The following is a 12337-nucleotide window of genomic DNA, read 5'->3' as shown; positions in this document are numbered from 1 at the left end:
TAGGCATATGGCGATTTCTAACGTATTTACATAGCTGGTGTGTGCGTCGTATGTCAGTGTGTGCGTGGTACTCTTACGTTGCGGGTAGATTGAAATTTTCGATCGGAAAATCACTCCCAACACTTAGCTCCAATGAACGGTATTGGCTAGGGTATAGAATACCCGTATTAGACACTCCGTCGACGCCTGGTCGGGCTACTCCCAACATAACAGTATCAGTGCTCTTTGAGTGTACCGCTACCCGGGGCGTTGGTACAGGGGGGAGGAGGTCAGGGGGTTAATTAGAAACGCATTAGGGGGTGGTTCCTTATTTAAAAAAATATTCTGGACCCCAGACCCCCCTTTCGCTAAAGTCGCTCGCAAGTGTTTTGGGAGGTTTCATGCGTTAGACCACCCCCCCCCCTTGGATAGCAAATACCTGCTTCCGCCCTGGCAGTACACGATATAAAACACAGATACTTTATATGGCGGTTAACGGGATTTACTATGGATATTTACGCTCTTTTTGTGCACCTAACCATGCCAAATAATAAGTGCCGGTAATGCAAGTGATGGTTCATTCACTTGCTTTGAGTGAGCATTGATTTAATAATTTGCATTTATAATGCCATGCTGATAAGTTCGTAGCGTATACAGTTATGAATGAGTAGACGATTCCTATGTAATGGGGCTTCGCCAAGGATAAAGATGATATGACATGGATAAACGATATTATTATAGTCTACAGGTGACCTTGACACAAACCTCCATTGTATACTGGTTGCACTGTACTTACATATATTATATGTGCGATACTCAGCACCAATTTGAACAAAACAATCAACAGGGTAAAGTGAACGCGTGCAGATTACCCAATTGCAGGGTAAACAGAACTATAAACACGGACCGCCCAGACCACAACCTTTAGGCTTAGCCCTTAGTCGCTTAGCTTTTATTCCATGTATTCTCTTTCTTCTAGTCAAACGTGATCATATCAGCTAATCAGCGGTTGTGCGCGGGCATGACATACATACACCGAAGTACACTGTACATGGTGTACGGATTGTATGCGATGCGCGTTACCTTTGAAAAGAAAAGGCCATCGGTGCTGTGGGTGTCTTTAGCTGCTGATCTTTGGAAGTGCATGTATTCACGCCAGGATACCATAGCAAGTTTCCTGACCTCAACGAAAGCTGGAAGCCAAAAACGCAGACCTTTTCGTTGTCTTCCAATTTCACACACAACGCACACACGTGCATGCGAAACAAACTGCACAGATCGGACAGATCTCATCGACAAAGTCAATACTCGACGGATGAATGGTGGAAGGCGAGAAAGGAGTGAAGATAATATGATAGGGTATATGTATTTTTTCTCGCGCGAAGCGAGCCAGAATGTGGCGTCAAACACGGCTGTGAGGCTCGAGGATGTAACAGTGCTGCAGCACTCAGACGAGTTGAAACTCTCGTAAACGTGCTGTGCTGTACCGGCTACAATACAGACGAACGTTTACGCACTCCAACCACTACATCGCCTTACCTGTACGGGGGGCACGCGGCAATTAAACGGCTCATGCTACTCGGGCGTAGTAGGCGAAGAGGTCGGGCTGGAGGTACGGAATCTTTGCGGAAATCATCGATTTATCAGTATCGGAACGTGATTTGGTGACAGGATATGCGGAGGCGGAGGAGTAGTGTGGATACGATAAGGAATATTGGCTCTGTATGCCAACAGACCATGCTGACTTTCGTTTCTACCGTTGCACGTGAACGTGCGAACAGTATGCAAGAACACACAGGGACAGGAACAAGGCGAAAACTTTCGAGACAGGTTAGCCGATGTGATCGCCGCAACGACGAAGGAGGAAGGATATCTTGCTTGAAACGCTAGTCAGTTATCACATGCACGCGCAAGGCAGGAAACATGACGGGCATGGAGATGCGGCGGAAGCCCGGTTAATACGTTCCTCAGATACGGATGTACTGAGTATTTGGCAGGTACCGGGGTATGTCGCGCTGACGCGTGTCAGGGCCTCTTCTAGTGCGTCGACGCGCTAATTTCCGGGGTTGCAATATTTATTTTTCGGCTTTTCGCGATCGGAATGCAGATTATTAACTGCTGCTATCCATAGATACGTCTTATGTGGCAAAGTTAACACGAACGTCAACTTGTCGAACGAGATAGCTCCTCTCAGAAGTGATGTAACGGTTCTGCGGGCGTGCCCGCGCACTATGACTGCGTGGTGAGCTGAGAAGAGAGGAGATAGATAAGGTTGTGAATATCTTTGTGCGCACTTGCCACAATTGTTTGCGGAGTTGGTGTTGTGAATTTCACGTATGGACTTCGGGTTAGATGTAGTCACTTATTTTCGGGAAAGCATGATGGGGAACTTGGACGCGGCCGCGCGCTATTCGGTAAGAACATTACTAATTCAAGTGATACTGTAAGTAGCGTGGACGCACGCGGCTAAGCACGAGGCACACTACCGTTATGGTGGCGTGTCGCTGCCGCCAGGAGTGACGTCGATCATTTCTTATGGGGTGCGCAGATGATGATAATACGTAGTCTGGTCACTCATGTTATCGCAATTGGACTGCTGTTTGTTGTAGATCGAGTACGCCGTGAATTCGTTCATATAAGATGCATAACATGCTTTTTTTCTCTTGATTCCAGCCTTATAATTTTAGTTTCAAATGATTAAAAAATGGTCAATTAATTAACGTGTGCTATAGAATAAATATATTTTACTCACCGTAGCGTATACATTCTACAGTGAAATCATAATTATTATATAACGTTTATCAGGAGTAAATAATAACATTTTTGTTCTTTATTAACTCTTGAGTATTATAATAGTCTGCCTAATTAATTAAGAGTCACTGTAAAAGGTTACGTTCTAATCGGTGAGTGGAACTGTGATGAGCTCGTGTACTGTCTAAAATATATTAACTATATGATTTCATTATTAATATATTGTAAATATCCGATGTGTCTGGGATCATGTGAAGTTCGGCGTTAACGATTTAATTAATAGAGGTAGCAGCGTCGTACTTTTGGACTGCTCGGCAGTAAGATACTGCGTGCATATTTGCTAATGTGCTGTGTGCTATCTTGAAAACAAGGAGGCGCCTGCGTCGCGATGCTCACTTTAGGAGCGTCAGTTTCAAGGCGCGAGCAGTGCGGTGCGCTGGCTAGATGCATAGTTATGGGCACCAATAATAATTCCTTTATGCTCCTTGATATAATGCAAGTTATAACCAAATTATATTCTGTGCGTGATACGAATGTTTTAATATTATAACTTAAATTGTTAATGGACCTGCCCATGTGTATATACTTTTGGCATTGCAGCTGACATACATTGAATTGTAATTTAGACATTGGTTACTGACGAACTCGTGAAAAGCATTGTATTTTTCTTTTTTGATTTCACATTGTGTTTTGGCGACGTTTACATGCAATTCTATTATATTGCTGCTTCATACATTCCGCTGCTATTTACTTCCAGTTGCAGTCGATTAACACATTTGCCATAATGACGTCTTACTTCGAGTAAACTGCGCTCGCCCGCGCCCCGGTATTATTCTCACTTTCTCTTCTCTCATCTCTCTCTCTCCCTCTCTTCTCATCTTTCTCTCTCTCTTTCTTATCTCTTTTCTCTCGCTCACGACGCGCTCTCTTTCCGCTATCTCGGTTATTTCTCTCTCTGTGTTCTTTCTTTTTATTATGCATTCACATTTTTTTGTTTGTTTCATACTTGTATTTCTTACCCCGCGTTCCCATGTTCCTCTGTAGCGTGTGCACAACATCACGCCCTGTCTGGTTGCCTCTCGGCTTGCATCAGTGATTCCGCATTATTACTGTGTGCTGCTGACTGATGTTGCCTGTGACGGGGACGGAACACGGACAGAGAAGTAACGGCGAACAAACGGGTTCTTAGCGACAATATACCCGGACAATCACCCCCCTCGCGACATATCCCCCGGACATCTACCGTCCCTCGGCACAATTCTACCCCTGGACAATTACCCCCCGGAGCATTACCCCCATTGCCATTTTTACCCCATGGCCCTTTACCCCCGACAATTACCCCCCGGAATTTACCCGCGGACAATTACCCGGACATTTACCCCCCGTGAGACAATTACCCGGACATTTACGCCCGGACAATTTACCCGCCGGACATTTAACCCCCCGGACAATTCCCCGGGACATTTACCCGCGGACAATTACCCCTGGACATTTACCCCCCGGGCATTTTACCCCGGGACTATTCACCCGTGCTGTGGTTGTGTGGTGGTGTGGTGCTGCTGTGTGTGTGGTGCCGGGTTGCGTGCGTTTTCACGCCCCACTGCGGCCCCAGCTCCCGTCCCGCCCAGGAGCAGCACCGCCCCCCAGACCCGCGATTCGGACAACTCGATTCCGGTTGACAATTACATCCCCGCCTGGAGTGCTTAGGGCTGGCCCCGGCATTTTACCTCCGCCGAACAATTACCCCCGGCATTTTACCCTTCCGCGACAATTACCCAGAACATTTACCCGTCTGACGCATAATTGGTGTCGGTTGACCCGCCGGAAGCATTTACCTCGGACAATTACCCTGGATCAGTTTAACCCACCGGACATTTTAGGTTCGTGGACGATTTATTGACTGCTCGGCCCTCGCGGACTTATGTGTTGGTCACTTTTTGGTGTTTATTATTCATTGTAAAGTTATACAGGCAGGAGGGTCTGAGGGAGGAGGGAAGAGGCTGCGTGGAGGAGGAATGAGTGGGACGAGGTGGGGAGAACGTCGGTGCTGTGGGGTATTGGAGTGTGGCAGTGCGAGTCGCGAGAGGTTTGGGAGTACTGAAGAAGAGGAGGGGGAGAAGGTGCGAGGAGGAGGAGGGGGAGGAGAGCCGATGGAGAGGAGGTAAGAGTGAATTTTTTTGGATGACGGATGAAGGTGAGGCAGGAGGGGGAAACGTGGTGAGAAGTGTGCGGGCGGGTGATCTGTGGCGGGACTGATGGAGGGGGTAGAAGCGTTGTGAGGACGGAGGAGAAGGGGGAGTAGGTGGAGGAGAGGAGTGAGGAGGACGGGGAGGAGGAGAGGAGGAGGGAAGTGGAGGAGGAGGAGGAGGAGGAGGAGCAGGAGCGGGTGGAGGAGGGGAGGAGCGAGAACGTGGGGAGTTAGGGTGGGTGGAGGGGCAGGGGAGAGGTAGAGGAGCGCCAGGAGGTGGGGAGAGGCATGGATGGAGGAGGAGGAGAGGAAGGAGGAGTGTAGAGGACCAGGAGCAAGGTTTAGAGGATGAGGAGAAGGTGCGTTGGAGGGCGAGCCGAGGGAGGATTAAGAGGAGGAAGAAGAGGTGGGAGGAGTGAGGCCAGGAGGAGGAGGAGAAGACGGATTAGTGGAGGAGGTGAGAAGGGGAGGAGTTTAGCGAGGGGAGGCCAGGTGGTGGGAGGGCGGAGAAGGTTGTGGGTTGTGAGGAGGAGGACAGAGGGGAGGAGGAGGAGAGGGGTGAGGTGGGAAGGAGGAGAAGGAGAGGAGAGGAGGATGTGAGTTGGAGGAGGAGGGAGAGGGAAGATGTGAGAAGAGGAAGGGGGACGTGGGGAGAAGGTGGCGAAGATAGGAGGGGAGGAGCTGAGAGAGGGGTGGTGGGAGGAGGAGGAGGAGATGAGGTGGAGGAAGGGAGAGGAGAGGATGGTAGGAGAGAGGTGGGGGAGGGGAGGCAAGTAGGGAGGCGCTCTACCTCTCTACTCATTCACGTCTTCCGTGCCTCCTCCTTCCTCCCTTCCTCTCCTCCTACCTGCCATTACTCTCTCTCCTCACCACCTTCTCCTCCTCGCTCTTCCACCTGGACCTCGCTACCTTCTTCTTCCTCCTCCTCCTCCAATTACTCCCCCTCCTTCCTGTCAGTCCACCTTCTCTCCATGTCTCCACCTCCTCTCCTGTCATTCTTCTCATCCTTCCTATCCTCTCCATATCCTCCTCCTCCCTCTCTCCTCCCTCTTCTCCTCTGACCTTCTCCTCCCCCTCGTCCTCCTTCTCCACTTCTCGCCTTCCCTCGCTCCGTGCACCACGTTTCCCACATTCTCCTTTCTCGCTGCCCTCCAACCTCTCTCACTCCTCCTCCTCCAACTCCTCTGCCTCCTCTCCACCACCTTCTGCTTAACCTTCTCCCCGTCCTCCTCCACCACCTGCTCCCTCCTCCCTCGAACTCCTGCCTGTATCACTGCTTCAACAATGAAGTAATAAACACCAATTCGTGAGTAAATGTCGGGCGGGTAATTGTCGGGGGAATAAATGTGCCGGGGGTAATTGTCGGGGGGGTGATTTGCCGGGGGCTTAAAATCGTCCGGGGTGTGGGTATATTGCCCGGGGGGTAAATGTCGGGGTGCGTAATTGTCCGGGGCGGTTAATGTCGGGGAGTAATTGTACGGGGGTGGTAAGTATGTCGGGTCGGGTAATTGTCTCGGGCGGGATAAATGTGCCGGGGGGTAATGATGTCCGGGGGGTGATTGTTCCGGGGGGTTACAATGTCTCGGGGGGGTGATTGTCCGGGTCCGGTAAATGTCCGGGGGTAAATGTCGGGGCCATGGCCGACGGTAATATTGTCGTGGGGAGGTGAAATTTGGTCCGGGGAGGTGGGGGGGGTAAATGGCATGGGGGGTAATTGTCCGGGTGGTAATTGTCCGGGGGTAATTGTCCGGGGGGTGATTGTCCGGGGGGTATTTGTCTTGACACCGGAAAAACACCATCAACGCACATATATCATGATACAGGTATCACGTACTTGTCCTTTACAACTAGGATATATCCCCCGTTCGCTTGCGTATGTTTTCAGAAAATTATTGTTTTCGCCGAATATCTGATATAGCCCTTTTGAGGATTTGGGGTTTCATTGGATTTTCATGACGTATGTGAGTAATAATCAATCCCCTTGACCACAAACCGCACAATATACATTAACGATCATTCAATCGTCTGAATAACTAGACTCTGTCGTTTCCTTCCATGCATGTACCCCTATCGTAGAGTTGTTGTTTTTTTGCTTCGATCTATCCAGTTTTCTACGTGACGTTCGTGTGCAGCCTTAATGTCGAATTTTTTTAATAGCTTTTGGTGACTTTTATTGGTGAGAACGAATGGTCGTCGACCAATGACAGTGTATGGAATCATGGAACCACGCATGAACCAACGTGTAGTAGGATAATATCAATTATCAAAAGTAGACATAACGGAGTACATAACACTCACATTATGTACTCTTGATAATATGTTACTGGCAGATCAATACGGTATCTTTTTGTACTGATAACTGATCATTGCCCTTTTGATCCCAATGATCAGATTACTAAAAAACAGTATTCGCCATTTTTCGTTGTTTACGGAGTGCATGTAAGAACCAGCTGCGGTAGATGGCATATTAACTCCGGACCTGGACGCCACCACATCAATACTTCTTAGGGAGAGAAGTGGAGTCACACTGGAGGCATTATTTGGTAACAATGATAAATATTTTTTTACATTCCTCGTGGATTATATGTTGGACTATTATTTGTGCGTTTGACGTCGATATTTTTACAGCTCCTGATAGTTTTGCTTGTCACAGCTGGATTAAATCGCTGAGATTTAGGTCAGCATAACGTATATAAGAGCAGGAGTAGAATAACAAACGATCCCATATAGTCCGGCAGATATATATGTGAAAACTTTTTGCTTTTTTGGATAAAACGCATATTATATATTATTAGTCCAGCAGATATATTGGCAGAATTGTGCTTTTTTGGATATAAGCATGCAATTTGGCACACAGTTAGAACATGTCCTTAGAAATATTTTTGGCTATAGGGGCATCGCAGATTTGTCCTACAGTGACCTTGGTGGCCATTTTACAAAATGGTGGCAAAAATGATCATTTCCACTTAAAAGTTTACGTATATCACCCAAGAAGAAAGCAAAACATAGACTAGTGAATTTATTATCAACTATTATTCACGTGTGCGGTATAATATATGTCATATAGTGGCCTTAATTAAATCGGCTTACAGTATGGCGGCCTTCTTGTATTTTTTAAATGACCTTAAAAATCAATAAGTATACCAATATCTCGGTTTAAAATTCACTAAGGCTCTAAAACTTGATGTCTATACATACATTTTTTAAATATTTATTATTAATACATATATATAACAGGCCCGTAGCCAGGGGGGGTTCGGGGGGTTCGAACGAACCCTCCCCCCCCCAAGCCCCCCCCAGCAAAATTTTTTTTTAATTTTTAAGAATTTCACCTCAGGTCGCTCCATTTTAGTGTAATAATTGCAAAATCTCCATTGTGCGGGAGGGTGAACAGTGGACACCCCCCTCCCACACCCTCCCCTCGCTCGGTCGCTGCTCCTTCGCCTGGTCGCTTCGCGCCGCGCAGGGGCCGTGTAAGGGGGGGGGGGTCCAGGGAGTCCAGACCCCCCCTATCGCGTCGCCCGCAACTTTGGGTTACGGTTAGACCCCCCCGGTACATACATTCCGTGTACACGGCCCTGTCCGAGCAATTGCCCAACAATTGAAACACGAACCCCCCCCCCCATTATTAAGCTGTGGTACTGGCTGTATTCGAGTGAGCATACATTTGTAATATAGAACAAAATGTATACAATGTATGTAATATGAAATAAGCTTTAATTTTGTTACCTTTTAATTGCCATAATAAACTGAATGTTTCTAATAAAAAACTAATGTTTCTAAGGGTATGCCCTATAACCAATTGCTCTATTTCCATGTTTTTAATGCTCAAAGACATTTATCACATTATATCGCGGCGACTCGCTCAAATTGTTGGCCGCCATGCATTATGCTGCATATTAGCGTTCAAATGTTGCCTAACTGCGCAAGTTTCTGGATTTTCATTGAATGAGATAATTTTACTCATTGTAACTTCAGAAAAAACACATTACCCATAAGTTCTTATGCAGTATACTTACTGTAAACTAAAGTTAAATTTACTTACTGTAAACTTAATTACTATAGGCTAACACAGGCCTGGTCCATAATCCTGCATATATACAATTCCTTAGAGTAAATGTTGTTGTTCTAAATTCACATTGTTTGTTTGACTACTTAGAAATTGTATATATTGTATACATTTTGTTCCTATGAAAAAAAAAAATATATATATATATATGAAATAGGCATCACGTTTTAGAGCCTAAGTGGATTGGAAACCGATATCTATTGGTACTATAGGTTTTTACGTTGTGGCCATCTTAAAATCCAAGATGGCCGCCATAATGTGAGCCGACTCATGCAGGGGTTAATACAAAACATTGTATGCCATATATACTACCGCACACATGAATAATATCTGATAGTAAATTCAATAGACTGTGTTTTGCTTCCTTCTTGGGTGATATACGTAAACGTTTAAGTGGAAATAATTATTTTTTGCCGCCATTTTGTAAAATGGCCGCCAAGGTCATCGTAGGACAAATCTGCGATGCCCCTATAGCCAAAAATTTCTCCAAGGACATGTTCTAACTGTGTGCCAAATTGCATGCTTATATCCAAAATAGCACAATTCTGCCAATATATTGCACATATATCTGCTGGACTAATAATATATTAAACAGTTTAAAAATAGGTCAAGTAGAAATTATCACATCGTATCGTTGATTTTACACCAAATTAACGCATCAAATCTGCAACGTGATACTACAATTTCGCGATGTCAAACGGTTTCCAGAGCTTGGCTTTGAATATCACCTGCCATCATCGTCAGCGCTCTACTCGCTTTATGCTAGTGGCAGCGACGGTGGCCAGTCGGGCGATTGATGGGAAGTTAGCATCGGGTTCCCCCCCGGACACAAGTTATCGACTTCGCAACTTATTATCCGGAACCAAGCAACGGAAACGGCATGATATCCGGGCGTTAGGGTGTGGGTGAATTCGATATATACTGTCCATATGATATTATACAATAAAATATATCTTACCTACGATAGTTCTCTGCCTCCATGCCTGCATAAGTTGTTTTTGTAGATGTAGGCCTAGTTTTATCTTCCTATCTCGGCATTCCTCTTTGCTTCGCACCATTTTCCCTCATTCCTTTGCTCGTCCTCGCTCTGTTTGTTACCCGGTCTCATCAGTTACCCCCAATGACGTACTTTTCCCTATCCTCAATTGTAACCTGCCGCTAAGCGTCCGATGGTACCGTGCCCAATTTATAAAACATCGTAATAAAATTCGGCGAATACAATAATCATTCAGATTTGTATTGATACCAGGGCGATGACGCCTCCAACATAATAACCAGTGGTGCAAGAACAGGTACGAACCCATATACAAATAAATAATTATTAACCGTAATTTTGTTATTACATCGTAAACAAATGGTATATTCTGTAATATTCAATATTCATGCCGCGTCCATTTAATATAGATGCTTACTATATAAAAACTTTATCGGGTGACGATATATCGTTTGTAGATTTACTTGCCGTGTCTCCGTAGTTGCCGTGTACCCGTAATTTCCGTGCCCCATAGTTACCCTGTCCCCGTAGTTGCCGTGTCTTCGTAGTTCCCATTACCGCGTATTTGCCGTGTCCCCGAAGTTGTCGTGTTCCCGCAGTTGCCGGGTCCCCCTAACTATACTGTGAGCAAGGTTGCCATGTCTCCGTAGTTGCCGTGTACTCGTAGTTGTTGTGTCTCCTTACTTGCCGTGTTTCTGTAGTTGCCGTGTCAACTTAGTTGCCATATCCCCGTAGTTGTCGTGTTGTCGAAGTTGCCGTGTCTTCGTAGTTGTTGTGTCCCCGCAGCTATCCTTCTGTAATAATCACAAGGATTATTCCCGTCGTGAGCAGGCCAACAGGAAGATATCGTGCTCTGTGCAAACCTGACAGGAGTGTGGTACAACCAGCACGGATCTGAGATGATTATATGTCACGGAGTCGACGGTAGCTTGGTGGGAAAATACCTTACCGAAGTGGAAGTCGAAAGTGGAGCAGCGGGTACACATAAATTATACACGCAATGGCGATCGCGAATGCAGGAGGCGATTCAGAGACAATTGAACGCGTAATTGGATCCCGGTTTAGCCATCTTCGCGTGAATACTCGAGAGTTTAAACTGCTATATAGTTTCCATTAAACAGTTGTACGATGCATGAGGGATGCGATCGAATTTTCCAGGCGCAGGTAACCTTGGTACTGGAAAGGTGCGGTCGATCGACTTCTTACGTCTCCACGTATTTCGCCACTGAATGTCAGCCGACTCATGAACTGTCTTGCATCTGTATCTCAGCGGTTGATCGTCTACCCTTATATTCACACACGTAGGAACCGGCTACTCTTTGATATACGGCGCCGCGGCGGCCGTAGGGAACCACGTCGGAGCGTTTGGCTTCACCGTCGTGTGGAGCAACGGCGAGTCGGCGACAACCTGGAGCGGTCAATGTGTCCACTGTAGCGGATGCATTGGCAGCAGCGCTCTCGCCAACAACGACACCTTGGCCAATGAGTACATGGTCACCACGTGGCTGCTAACCAGCATGACGACGCCGGAAAATCTGTGGAGCGCAACTAGGTTAGTGAAAAATCACACCTGCATGCAGGCTGCCTCGCACTTCATATCCTGGACAGTGTTATCAGAGCAATCGCGTAGCAATATTATTTAATAATTAATCTTAGATAATAATATTATATTTATATAATTATTAAATAATAATACTTTAACGTATCAATTTTTTCCGGACGCTGTATTCAGTTGTTCGCCAAAACTACCGGACACGATAGAGGATTAATGTAATAGAGCCACTGCATGCATGTTATTCGCCTAGCTGTTATCTATACACCCAACAAGAACGTATGCATATCTGATGATCCGATGAATAAATTAACACATCGTGTATCACATCTGAGTCGTTATGCTGAGAGTTTAACGGCTATATGCATTACTTATTCCCCAGAATCGGGCATAATTTCTACATTCGATTAACGAGTCAGAACAAGCCCATACCAAACCTCGGTCAACACACGCCACCAAGACGCGACGGAGCGCAGGAACGCATACCGTTCATAGTGCTTTTGTGTGCTTTTGCTATCCTAACATTATTCACCAGTAGACAATTCAGTACGTAATTTCAATAAGCAACTGTGTATGTGATAATATTGGTCGATGACAACCTACAACCAGCGCACAAAGGTTCCAAATTGTGTTTTTTCTGTTACGATATTAATATTCCATTCAATAATAAACTCTGGACATATGTTAATACATTAATCGAAAATCTGTAACTTTCGCATAAATGTACGAGAAAAGTGTTTTATGAAATACTATTTTAACGTCACAATTCGATAATTTATACATCAGTTCTCATTACTCGTAATA

General features: G+C 45.9%; 2 protein-coding genes across 2 annotated transcripts in view; one reads left to right on the top strand and one right to left on the bottom strand.

Moving 5' to 3' along the window:
* The window catches only part of LOC106812864 (protein numb-like), a 26008-nt gene extending 16002 nt beyond the window's left edge, over positions 1–10006 (bottom strand). Inside the window, exon 1 of the mRNA XM_014816876.1 lies at positions 9946–10006. The gene's annotated coding sequence lies outside the window, so the exon portion shown is untranslated. The remainder of the gene's footprint in view (positions 1–9945) is intronic.
* LOC106812906 (avidin-like) lies at positions 7395–12331 on the top strand. The gene is made up of 5 exons (XM_014816916.1): positions 7395–7461; positions 10237–10279; positions 10813–10959; positions 11287–11533; positions 11916–12331. The coding sequence occupies exons 3-5, from the start codon at positions 10881–10883 to the stop codon at positions 12085–12087; spliced, it is 498 nt and encodes a 165-aa protein (XP_014672402.1). The 5' UTR covers positions 7395–7461; positions 10237–10279; positions 10813–10880; the 3' UTR covers positions 12088–12331.
* Positions 12332–12337: the final 6 nt, after the last annotated feature.

Source organism: Priapulus caudatus, unplaced genomic scaffold, assembly GCF_000485595.1.
Source record: "Priapulus caudatus unplaced genomic scaffold, Priapulus_caudatus-5.0.1 Scaffold21, whole genome shotgun sequence".
Classification (NCBI taxonomy): Eukaryota; Metazoa; Priapulida; class Priapulimorpha; order Priapulimorphida; family Priapulidae; genus Priapulus; species Priapulus caudatus.
This window is presented reverse-complemented; position numbering and strand designations above follow the sequence as displayed.

Bases quoted from the DNA above. Each gene is read 5' to 3' on its own strand.
- LOC106812906 (XM_014816916.1), top strand. From the start codon at position 10,881: ATGATTATATGTCACGGAGTCGACGGTAGCTTGGTGGGAAAATACCTT. The intron at 10,960-11,286 runs GTACACATAAAT...TCACACACGTAG, and splicing joins AGTCGAAAGTGGAGCAGCGG to GAACCGGCTACTCTTTGATA. The intron at 11,534-11,915 runs GTTAGTGAAAAA...CTTATTCCCCAG, and splicing joins AATCTGTGGAGCGCAACTAG to AATCGGGCATAATTTCTACA.